Here is a 12,785-nt window from a genome sequence, read left to right as displayed (position 1 = left end):
TTTTCTCATATGGCTTCAGGTCACTGAAAGAAAAAAGTGTTTTTTCCCCTTTGGAGTCAAGGAACAAAGTACAAATGGCTGATAAAACCCATTCCATATTTAATACTATTCAGGATAAGATTGACTCTTCAAAAAGTATTTCCATAATTGCTCATATATTGCTTCCTCTCCCTAAAAACTCTGGATATTTTTAAATATTGCCATCTTTAGTAATTTCCAGTGCAGCAATGATTATGATTCCATGAACTTTGGCCTTTTGTGCTTGATATGTAACACTTCCAAAGGCCAAACCGTGGCCTTATTCCATTACAAAACATCATTTGCTTATGGCTACATTTTCTCCTGAAACATGGCAGCTCATTTTTTCCCTCCTAACTCTAAAACTATTGCTCAAAGAAATTCAAGTGTAGGATCACTTGGGAACTTTAAAGAATGAGCTATTGAACCTTCAGAAAATGTTAACATCTTAGCTCTTTCTCAATATCCAAAGATAATTTTCTTTTACACAGCCAGTGATCTGTGGACTAGTAGATCACTTAATCTCTGATTTTTAGGTGCTTCAGTCATGAAAAGTGACAGTGATGTCTTCCTAATTGATTTTGTTATTGCAATAGAGGTCATAGATCGGCCTCACAATTTGACTTTGCCTTTTATTGCTTAGCATGTCTCATATGAGTTTTCCTCATTTCTTTTGGAGTTAAAATTTCAAATCTCCCAAATCAGTACTCTGGCCCACTATATCAGTTTTTCTAAGAAATACTTAAATATGCTCTAAATCTACAGTTACAGTAAGTGGCATTGGCTCTAGTGATTTGATTTGAGAATTGAGACTACAGTCTGGATTTACTCTTTATGCATTAACACAGGCCAAATGGACAGGGACTGCATTTTAAGGCAGTAATGGAAGGCTGAAGGCTGTCTTAAACCAATCATACCAGTTTTACCCATGACTGATTGATCCCTAGGGGCAGAGCCCTGTAAGCATTTCTCTTACATGAATGGACGCTATAGAGCCTGGAGTTTCATTCATAAAATGGAGACTGAAAGGAAACACACACACACACACACACACACACTCTCACTCTCTCTGGAATGTCCATTTATACAGAGCTGAAGGGTGTAGTGTTCCATCAGCTGCTGCTTATGCCAGTTGACTGGAAGTAATGATTAATGCTCATTGGTCCTGCTTGCAAGTAACCTGACACTATTTATGGCCTTGCAGTGTTCCTAATGTATAGTGAATGAGAAGACAACATTCTCAAATCAGAAACATAAACAGGAACTGGTGGGTCTGAATTCCATTCAGATATGTCATTTCAGCCCCACAGTGTTTGTCTAACTTGGATTTTACAGGCAGGAAAGGGGGAAGGGATGGATAATCTGCTTGTGAGTTGTACTAGCTTGGAAAAAGGCAATTAGAAGGGGGTGGAGTGTGCTTTTATAGTGTGGGGCTTTTAGTTTCTTTTTAAATAAAACAACCAGGATATTTAGGCCCAGAACTGCTTATTTCAAGTGGGTAAAGTGAACATACAACTGTTTTTATAAGTGGAACTGAGATTTGAAATTAAATGAGACAGTTTAAAGATACATGTTTGGATTTCTCTTCTCTCTCTCTCTCTCTCTCTGTGTGTGTCTTTGTGTGTTTTTGTCTGTTTCATGAATGTGAACAAAAGAAGGGAACATATAACATTTTTTAAAGTGTTTACATAACTAAGTATATGTTTTTAGGTTTTGAATATAGTTTTAGAATTTTTACACTTAAATGATTTCTATACTTAAATGAGTTAACTAATAGGTTTGAGGAAAAGAGACATTTTATTTCATAAAACATTTCCAACTAGGATATGAACAACTTGAAAAAATTTTCATGGAATTTTTATCAGATTAAATGGATGGTTATTGTTCTTATTTTGTGTGTGTGTGTGTGTGTGTGTGTGTGTATGGTTTCTATTTAGTTGTTTCTAACAATCTGGAAAATTTTACAGGAGAGTAATTCAAAGATAAATATGAAAAGTATCAAAAAAAAACAAAAACAAAAGAACAACAAGCATGTGTTATTGTGATTCATTTAACTATTCTCTTTAAAAGTATTTTTCAACTCTCCGTTCTGGTAATTTTTTTTTTAGTATGTGGGTCTGTACATTTCACTGCTCCATCTGTTTTTCTTAGTATTAAAAAATAAAACCACTCACTTAGTATGACACTGGAAATATTATACTAAATCCTGGGCCTGACATCCATTTACGATTTGTGTCATATTGAGCATGTTTTGTAACCCCTTATGCCTCCAGTTTCCTCATTTATAAAAGGGCAAATAACTCTCATCTTTTAGTGTTTTTGTAACAGGTAAATATGGTTATGTTTATAAAGTCACTGATACCGTTTCTAGCACATAATAGGGGTGCAGGCAATAATAAAGGATTTCCATTGACATGATTTTATTTTGACTAGATACTTCTTCAAAGACTGCTAGTCCTTTATTAAGATGCCATTATTATTTCTAATAATTTAAAGTACAGTATTTGGGGCTAGAGGATAAGATAAAATAAGAGAGACAATACTCTTAAAACAATCATATTGTGCTAGTCCAGCAAGAGAAACAGTCTTGCTGAACTTCTTACTAGTATTATTCATATTCAAAGCAAATAGAAAAAGTTATCTGAATATTGTGGTGATCCAAGGAGAGGTGAAAACAAGAGGACAAAACTGTTCATGGTATATTTTTTTTCAAATCATGTAGATTCCAGCAAGAGAGAAATTTAGCATTGAAATTCCACATTAAAACCACTATCTCTTCAGAATTTTGTGTGGCCCATTTTGGCAGCTAATGGCATCCTGTATCATATTTTCTTTTTCTTTTTCTTTTTTTTTTTCTGAGACAGAGTCTCACTCAGCCTCCCAGGCTGGAGTGCAGTGGTGTGATCTCGGCACACTGCAAGCTCCGCCTCCCGGGTTCACGCCATTCTCCTGCCTCAGCCTCCCGAGTAGCTGGGACTACTGGCGCCCGCCACCACGCCCGGCTAATTTTTTGTGTTTTCAGTAGAGACGGGGTTTCACCGTGTTAGCCAGGATGGTCTCGATCTCCTGACCTCATGATCCACCCACCTCGGCCTCCCAAAGTTCTGGGATTACAGGTGTGAGCCACCGCGCCCGGTCTCATATTTTCTTTTAAACCTCTGTTAATTGTCAGAGTATGGTAGTATGAAATAAATACTCAAAGTTGGTCAGGCGCGATGGCTCACCCCTGTAACCCCAGTACTTTGGGAGGCCAAGGCGGCAGATCACCTGAGGTCAGGAGTTCAAAACCAGCCTGACTTAAGATAGTGAAACCCTGTCTCTACTAAAAGTACAAAATTAGCAGGGCATGGTGGTGCATGCCTGTAATCCCAGCTACTAGGGAGGCTGAGGCGGGAGGATCACTTGAACCCTGGAGGCAGAGGTTGCAGTGAGCTGAGATCGCACCATTACACTCCAGCCTGGGCAACAAGAGCGAAACTCCATCTCAAAATAAATAAATAAATAAATAAATACTCAAAGTTACAGTTGTGTCTATGTTTTCTATCACTTCAACTTTATTTTAAAATTTCAGCTTAGTAAGACTATCACAGGCTTGTAAAACTTGTAATAGTGTGAGCCTAGTAGATCATATAATCTAATGTTGTTTGGATCTGGTCATTATTTGTGTGGGGTATTGTCCAAAAGAAAACCAGGTGCTTACAAGAGAAGTTTATAATTGTGTACATAAAATTCTATACTGTTATTTTTTGCCATGTAGCCTTAAACTTTCAAAAGCACATAAATTCAGATAACTGTGATAACTGCATTATTTACTTATTTTACTTTTACTTTTTCTTTCTTTACTTTACTTTTACTTTTTTTTTTTTTTTTTTTGGGACAAGGTCTGGCTCTGTTGCCTAGGTTGGAGTGCAGTAGTATGATCTGGGCTCACTGCAACCTCTGCCTCCTACGCTCAAACCATCCTCCCATCTTAGCCTCTTGAGTAGCTGGCACTACAGGTGTGTGCCACCACATCCAGCTAACTTTTCAAGTATTTTTGGTAGAGATGGGGTTTCACCATATTTCCCAGGCTGGTCTTGAACTCCTGGGCTCAATCAATCCTCCCACCTCGGCCTCCCAAAGTGCCAAGATTGCATGCATGAGCTACTGTGCACAGCCTACTCTTTTTTTGAGATGGAGTCTCACTCTGTCACAGCTGGAGTGCAGTGGCACGACCTCGGCTTACTGAAACCTCCAGCTCCTGGGTTCAAGCGATTCTCCTGCCGCAGCCTCCCGAGTAGCTGGGATGACAGGCACGCACCACCATGCCCAGCTAAATTTTGTGTTTTTAGTAGAGACAGGTTTTCACCATGTTGGCTAGGGTGGTCTCGAACCCCTGACCTCAGGCGATCCGCCCACCTTGGCCTCCCAAAGTGCTAGGATTACAGACGTGAGCCACCACGTCTGACCTCTACTTTTCTCTCTTTTTTTTAAGATTTTGCAAATGCTATTACAAGCATATTAAAACCATCTAAAAATTAACATAGTTCTCCCCCTATACTCAGTCAATAGTAGATTCAGTACATCTGCGCTATTGTGAAGTAAGTATCTCTGCAGATTTTACATTATTTATATTCACAGTTTACTTAAAACCCTAAAGAGAAAGATCCCATCTAAGTGTGAGTGAGGTAATACTAAATTCATCACTCCCTTGTCAGGATTTCTCCAGCTTTGCTGCCTTCTTCACATGAGGTTCAGTAACTAAGATGTTACATTCATGTGAAGTTCAGTAACTAAGATGTTACATTCACATCCAGTTCAGTAACTAAGATGTTACATTCACATCAAGTTTAGTAACTAAGATGTTACATTCACGTCAAGTTTAGTAACTAAGATGTTACATTCACATCCAGTTCAGTAACTAAGATGTTACATTCACATCAAGTTTAGTAACTAAGATGTTATATTCACATTGAGCTTCCTAATGAGCAGCAAATAGGTCTTATAAAACTTGACTTTTTTGCTATCATTCTCACATGAATTCAGATATATATGTCCTTATTTTGGAAGATAATTACTTTTAGACTTGTTCTGCAATAGAGTGGTCATGCGGTAAAAGTAAAAAAAATTTATTTCCATTATCATTCATTCTAGGAAACTTTATGAAATAAGTTTTCTCAATTGACTACACTCAATTTGACATGTGACAATTGGAAAAGCAGGCTAAAAGTATGGCATATATGTGACGGCTTTGCATTTAAACACATCTGCATAAAACTCAGGTTATTTATGCACCCTTGTAAACCTTTGGATTTTAAACATAAACTATGAGCTTACCAGCAAATGAGAAGAAGTAAGCAAACAAAAAATCTAGTGAAGTATTAAGTTTAAAAGAGATAAAATATTGGCAAGATCTGTCACTATGCTCATCTTTCTTGAATGAGATTGGTGATATTAATTCTTAATACAACTCAGTATTTTTTACGTAATAGAAAAATGTTTTTGAAAAACTAGTTGAAACTCCTAGGTATGCATTGATACACACATTTTTTACTGAGTATATGATAATTTCAGGTATGTGTTTACATACACATTTTGGCTCTGGATATTTTATGCGCCAAGTTTTAGAAATCATCAATATACTATAGACAAGTTTATGTGCACTTGATTTTGTCATATCACCTCCACAAGGAGTTAGTCAAGTGTATAATCAATCCAGCTTTGCACTATATACTTATAGGAAAGCAAAACCACATTAAAATACAACATCAAACATATTTATATTTTACTGAGATTTCTCATTTACTCTAAGAGATTCAAATGCTTAATTAAGTTATACAGTCGTTATTGCTAGAAGAATTTAACCAAAAGCATCAAATGAAAAAGACTTGTTTTTCTCCCTTATTTAGAGGTTATAATATGTTATAATTCCACATTTACACACTATTTGATAGCAGAGCAATTTCAGCCACCTCTGTACAGATATTTCAGACAACTGTGGCAAATCTTTTCTCTTTGCGGTGGCCTGATGTAGATCCTTGAAATTTTAAGCAAACTCTGCCCTAAAGGAGAGCCTCCATTCTACTATAGAGGCAGCAGATATGCAAATCAGAGAGTGCCTAGCAATTTTAAATGTGCAAATTCAAAACTGCACTTTGTGGTCAAACCTTTGGTAAAGCTTCCCAAATCAATATTATGTTTCCCAGCATAGCTTGAAAATGCAAATCAAGAGACAGAGAAGAAGGTAACTTTTTTTTTTTTTTTTAGTTTCTCGTCTGCGTATTTTAATTTGAAGAGAACTTTACTGATGTTACTAAACGTGAAAACTAATCAAATTAGATAGTTTGGGGTGTTAGTTTATTATTCTTCTTAACTTCCGCTACATTGATTAGTGCATTAAAATGACAACGGCGCTTTGTTGCTTTGGATTTTTACAACATGTTAGATCAGCTTTCATCACCATGAACTCATCTGTAACAAATTATAGGCAGTTTAATTTCTGTAAGCTGATTTGGCCAGTACTAATATGTCATAGAGCTCTTTGATCCACAAGTTTTGAAACAAAATTCTTTGTCCTAAATTAAATTTACATAATTTAATTTTTAGATTTAATTTAAAACTTTTAAAACCAGAGCCCTTTAGGAGCTAACATGAGGGGGTAATACTGTAAAAAGAAGCTCAAAAGAGGTACCCCCGGCCGGGCGCGGTGACTCACGCCTGTAATCCCAGCACTTTGGGAGGCCGAGGCGGGTGGATCACTTGAGGTCAGGAGTTCGAGACCAGCCTGGTCAACATGGTGAAACCCCGTCTCTACTAAAAATACAAAAAATTAGCCAGGCATGCTGGCGGGAGCCTGTAGTCCCAGCTACTCAGGAGGCTGAGGCAGGAGAATGGCCTGAGCCGGGAGGCGGAGCTTGCAGTGAGCTGAGATCGCGCCACTGCACTCCAGCCTGGGCGACAGAGCGAGACTCTGTCTCAAAAAAAAAAAAAAAAAAAAAAAGAGGTACCCCCAGATAGTTAAAGCATCCACTGGAGAGTCTGGCTTAAACCTTATAAGTTTATAATGAATTTTATTGTATTTTAGATATCATAGATTAATAGATAGATTTGTGAAAAATATTCCAAAATAGATACACTAATAATCAACAAATCAGTCATCTCATATAATTTAAGAACAGCAGAGTAAGATAACAAATGTAACTTATTTAGATATATAATTATTTTTAGTTTTAAGTACTGTGGTTAAAGTACTCAGTTTAAATGCTTGTGAGGATCACTTAAAAATAGTGTTATTAAAAGTAAGTCCCATATGGTGAATTCTTACAGTGTGCAGATACTGTGCAAAATATTGCACATAACTTACTCCACATGGTCCTCCCAACAACCCTTTTAAGGAAGTCATTATTATTATTCCCATTTTACAGATGAGGAAGTTGGGAGTTAGAGATGTTAAATAACAACAAAATGTCATACTCCCATGCAATGTCAGAACTGAGATTCAAAATCAGTTCTATCAGATGACAAGGTGCCTGTTTATAACCATTGTGCTGTACTTGTACTAATGATCCTTAAACTATAATCTGTGGATGCATAATAGGACAGTGTGAATATGCTGTCATCTTAATATTTTTGCATGAGTTAAACTACAGCATGTTACTGTTGTTGAACTTTGCACATTTTATTCGTGAAGAAACAGAACTGAATGCATATGCAATGCCTCTTCCTCTGCCACAAAACATTTGCCTTTGAAGTCGCCGCTTAGCTAGTTTGGATCATAGTCAAGCATTTAACAAAAGTTAAAATGTAATGCCAAACTTCATTGGTTGGATTTTTTATTAGATAAGGTAGAAATGAAAGCAGCAGGCAATTTAATTAGCAGTAATTTTTCTGGGCAAGTCATTACTTTGATGAACTTCAGAGCAATGTTTATGGCTCCTAATTAACCATGTTAGTCATTTGATTGAATAATCACTTTGGAAATGTTTCTACAATTTGATTAGAGTCTGACCCACTCTGATAGTCATAAATTAACTGATATCACTTAAGGATAACATGACTTTACTTACTTTATGGGGATAATCTCCCCTTAGCCATGTTTTTTCAGGCTTCTCTGGACTGTATGAAGGACACCAATTTTAAGTATAGACCAGATTTAAACAATGCTAGCCAAGTGTATCCATTTTAAGAGCTAGATGTTAATTTTATTTACACTAGAGTATAAATAGTAACAGGAGTTGGCAAAAACACAGTCGTATTCCATATATTTCTAAATTGCCATCCATTGCTTTTTTGAGTTCACAAGTTGGGCCTTTGGAAGTGTAATGGAGATTCTGGCATTAACCTTATTATATGTTATTAATTTATTATGAATTTTAAATCAGTATATCTTAAATATCATAGATTAGAATTTATTAAGAATGTTATGAAGTAAATATAGCAATAAACAAATCAGCCATTTGAATAGAGATGGTATTAGTGAAATTATCCATCAGATCTCAAATTTGATGTCAAATATCTAGTTTTCCAGGGTTATGCTAATTTCGTCATATGTTAAAACACTTTTATAAGGTGTTCTTTGACATTAAATAGTGAATTTCTCAGAAATGTTTTCACTTCCTTTCTCCCTCCTTTTCTCCCACTCTGGGAAGGAAAGACTGCATTTAGTCACACTTATATGTAATAGAGTTTAGCCTATCTGTTTTCCTCTGGCTGCCTCCAGAGTCAGCCAGCTGTTTTTATAGCCACAATCCAGGTGTGCAGCAGTCAATAAAAGTATTTTGTGGCAGGGTGTCAACATTAGTTCAACGAAATGCTTGCCTCAAAGCAGCTGCTGAGCTGATGGCAGAGTTATTAACACTGTCCCTTCCAGTCCCAGCTGCTTTAAGGGACCTTATGTCTGGGAATAAATCAAAATAGCATTAAAAATTAATTTGAAGTACCATGGGTTAAGAAGTTGGGCTAAAATGGATTGCTAACTATTTGCTAACCCAAAAGATTAACTATACTGCCACCCTATTATAAATGCAGATATCAGGAAACAGTGTTAACTCTGTCTTTTATATGGTCAGAATTATATGCTTCATAATACTTCATATGAAGAAGGCATAGTATAATAGCATAATAAAACTTTTGATAATACATTTTACAGTATTTTCAACTTGAAAGCTTCTAAATATTTCCAATGTTGCTATATTCATAGAATGCTATGGGATTATACAAATTTATTTGCTAAATGTCCTGATGCATATTTAAAACTTGTGACCCTGTTTCAAGGACACCATCACATTCATGTGGGTTGCTGTTTGAGCTGACCTTTAGCAAGGTTTATTTGGGTAAAACTTTGAATTCACCTTCCTATTCAAGAGAATCAGCATTCACCAAGATATATACTCTTCATTCTTTCATTTCATGTGTGGGCCCTGCCTGAAATGTTGATTATATGTTGACATGTTCCCCACATTGGAACCTGTGTCCGTTTCTGTATCTTCTCTGTCTGCACCCTGTCCATTGATAACCGCAGCGTTTCAGCTCTAGACTCTTTTTGACCAATATTGTTTCCTCTTTCAGAAGTGCCTAGCTGCCACTCCATTTATATGAGGCAAGAAGGCTTCCTGGCTCATCCCAGCAGAACAGAAGTTAAGTTGTCCACCACTGAAATTCCGTGTAAATACCGTTGAGAATAATCAGACATCCCAAATATGATGTCATTTAATTAATCATTATATTATTTGGGAAAAATCATTTATGTTCCCTAAGCAATTGTTTTAAGACTATCTCCAAAGTAGAAAGAAGACGTTTCAAGTAGTGGTATCTTGTTAACGTGAGTCATATGCATAGAAACAACTGAAAAGTGGATTTCTGTGTTCTTTTTTGCCAACAACCACATCCTTTTAAAATAGAACATATGCTTTATAGATTAGCCCACTTTACTACTACTGAAATGTATCTTTGAGGAATATTTGGTTTTGCTTTTACAGACCTAGTCATAGTTTTGGAGTAAAATACCATCGATTTAAAGGTTTTCACCTTTAAATGTTCTGGATTTTATATTTTTGGACAAATAATTTATATGAATGAGATTTCACACAGGAGGCCTAGAGAAAGAGTTTTCTCGTAGACAGGCTTGTGGTAACCGTGGTAGGAAAGCTTTGCCTGTAAAGGACTTTGATACCTAAAAAGTAATGGTAAAAATGATTTCGTCTGGATATAATCCTCAATAAAGGATTTCTGAAATATGTGCATGGTTCCTAACCTTACACTCTGCACCTCTTTAATAGGATTGACTTGGATGCATTCTTTTAGGCTAGGTCTAATATTGGTTATTTTGTGTAAATGATATTAGTAGAATTTTAAAGGGTAGTATGAGATGGTAAATGTAAAATATTTGAAATTAAAAGTTTTGCACAAATGCAATGTAATTATTGTTGCTTCTGTTGTTAGTATTATATACCCACCATAAAGACCAATACATTTGAGAAATAAAAGTAAACTCTATGAAATTTATTCCTGGTAATCACAGATAGCAACAACAACGGTTCACAGTGAAGGATATTTGAGAGAGGACATTATTATGAAAAGCTGTTGATTTATTTTGCATTTTTTTCTGTGGACTTACCTTACAGCAAAAAAAAAAAAAAAAAAAAAAAAGGGAAACTTTTTTTTTCCTCTTGTCTTGCTAATTGAGTACAGGAAGGTTAACCCACCTAAATATTTTTACAAGAAAGTAAGAGGATAAAATAAATCTGTCTCAGAGCATCAGACTAATAATATAATGTGAATACCAGTAATTCACCTTGCTTTCTCACTTTTTCATTGAACAATAAAATTTAGATGAATCTGAAAAAGGAGATGATACATTATAAATCCTTGCCAATGTTTATTTAGGTGAGCTCTGGCTTGAGTTAACAATATAAATAACTAACTTTTATATTTCACCGTGTACTAGGCATCACTCTAAACTACAGCAACCCTATAACATGATAAGTGGTGTTACTGTCATCCCATTTAATAGATGAGGAAACTGAGGCACAGAGGTTAAATAATGTGTCCAGGGGTCAAGGAACTGAAAGGTGGTGGCAGAGTCATTTTCTATCACAATTTTTTTGTTAAATGGTTATATTTTAAGTGTTTGTGAGCTTCATTTCTATCATGAATAAATGTATTTCTTTTTCATCCACAGGCTGTATGTTTGAAAAGGGCCCCAGGCAGTTTTATGATGACACCTGTGTTGTCCCAGAAAAATTCGATGGTAGGTTTTACACTTTGCCTCAAGTTTTGATTTTTTTAAAGATGGAGTGATTACCTTCGCTTCTTCTGAAAACAGTGGACATCCCTACTTAAAGATTCCTATGCACATAATTCATCATGCACTTAATTTTAGCTAACGTTGACCTATTACAATTTATCTCTTCCTTGCCCCAGTAGGAAACCTTTTCTTTTGTGTTAGGAGGGAGTTCATTTTTGGAGAAATAGCCAAAGAGCATCATTCTTGCTGAGCTTTGTGTAGCATAAGAGGGGGCTTTCCATTGCCCTGCTGAGCACATGCAGCTTGTTATTCGAGATTTATTGAAAGCTGATCCTGTAATTAACAAAGCACAGCAGAAAACGTGCTGCTGTGGATGGACCGATGACTAACGCGGCTTCTCTTCTTTCATTGTTCATGGAAAGATGCATTATGGAACACAGGAACAACATAACTGCCCATTTAGTTAGTGATTGTTAGTCCTCCTTTTTTTTTTTTTTTTTAACTGGGGAAGATGTATGTTACTAATGTAGCATGACTTTGTAATTGCTTAAAAGGGAGTTAGGAAAGCATTACCTTTTTAATATCACTTGCTATTGCAATGCAAAGGTCTCAGATGTTAGAAAAGGGTGTCAAGTTAAATTGAATTTTTTTTTTGACAAAGGTGACAAAAGTTGGCATCTTGAGGAAGCTTGGGTAAAAAGTAAACAGTTAATTGATTTAGTGGTTCTTCAGAGTGGTTTTCATATTTCCTGCTTTGATCGTTTGACAGGAAACCAGCAGGGGCCCTCTGATTCACTGATTGCACAAACTTTGGGGATCATGGCTATAACAACTTGGGTGCTCTCTGAAGTTTTAAATTGTCATTATTTAAACAGCAATGTACATGCTCAGATTGCTTTTCAATTTCTAATTAGTTGCTTGAAGACTACCCCATGTTCCCGAGTTTTCTGCTACCCTTACCCTTCTCAGAAGGGCTGGTAAGTCTAGGGAAGATCTGCTTCTTTATCCTCCTTTAGATTTCTAAATTCATTCAAGGTCAAGAAAAACAAAATTATAGGAATCACATTTTTGGTTTTATTCTACAATAGATGTTAGCTTTAAGCTTTGCATTTCAGAGGGGTGAGCCGTACTATTTAGCAACATTAGCAGAGCATCAGCATTCTTAAAATATAGCATTTTCTCTTAGACAAAGTATATAAAGCCTCTTACTCTTGGAATGACCTTCATTAGTTTCTTTCGTGTTTGGTGAGCTTCATATTTGCAGAGATCTTGAAAATTACTAAGGGCATATAAGAAAGAAAAATATCTCAAAATTATGGACAGAATTACAAAGTAATCTGATAGGCCAAAGTCACACTAATATTTAGGGAACAAGCTGCCTTGATTATTTATTCCCTTCGACTTTTAAATACTCTTAAATTTTACACTAATAAAATTTTTTGGAAGATAGTATTTGTCTTGTATTTTATAAGTAATGTAGAACAAGAAGAAAGAAAAATGAGGGGGTTATTTTTTCACTGTACATGGTCAGTGTGATCAGTCA

At 35.9% G+C, this 12,785-nt stretch overlaps 1 protein-coding gene across 6 annotated transcripts in view; it reads left to right on the top strand.

Moving 5' to 3' along the window:
- Nucleotides 1-12,785, top strand: part of ETV1 (ETS variant transcription factor 1) — a 97,490-nt gene that overhangs the window by 68,221 nt on the left and 16,484 nt on the right. For all 6 annotated transcript variants that reach the window (XM_063708391.1, XM_019031592.4, XM_019031593.4 and 3 more), the window contains 2 exons: nucleotides 9,565-9,633; nucleotides 11,177-11,245. In XM_063708391.1, the coding sequence (XP_063564461.1) occupies nucleotides 9,565-9,633; nucleotides 11,177-11,245 (138 nt within the window). The remainder of the gene's footprint in view (nucleotides 1-9,564; nucleotides 9,634-11,176; nucleotides 11,246-12,785) is intronic.

The sequence above is a fragment of the Gorilla gorilla genome, chromosome 6, assembly GCF_029281585.2.
Source record: "Gorilla gorilla gorilla isolate KB3781 chromosome 6, NHGRI_mGorGor1-v2.1_pri, whole genome shotgun sequence".
NCBI classification, from domain to species: domain Eukaryota; kingdom Metazoa; phylum Chordata; class Mammalia; order Primates; family Hominidae; genus Gorilla; species Gorilla gorilla.
Note: the sequence above shows the minus strand (reverse complement) of the source record. Positions and strands in the feature narration are given on the sequence as shown.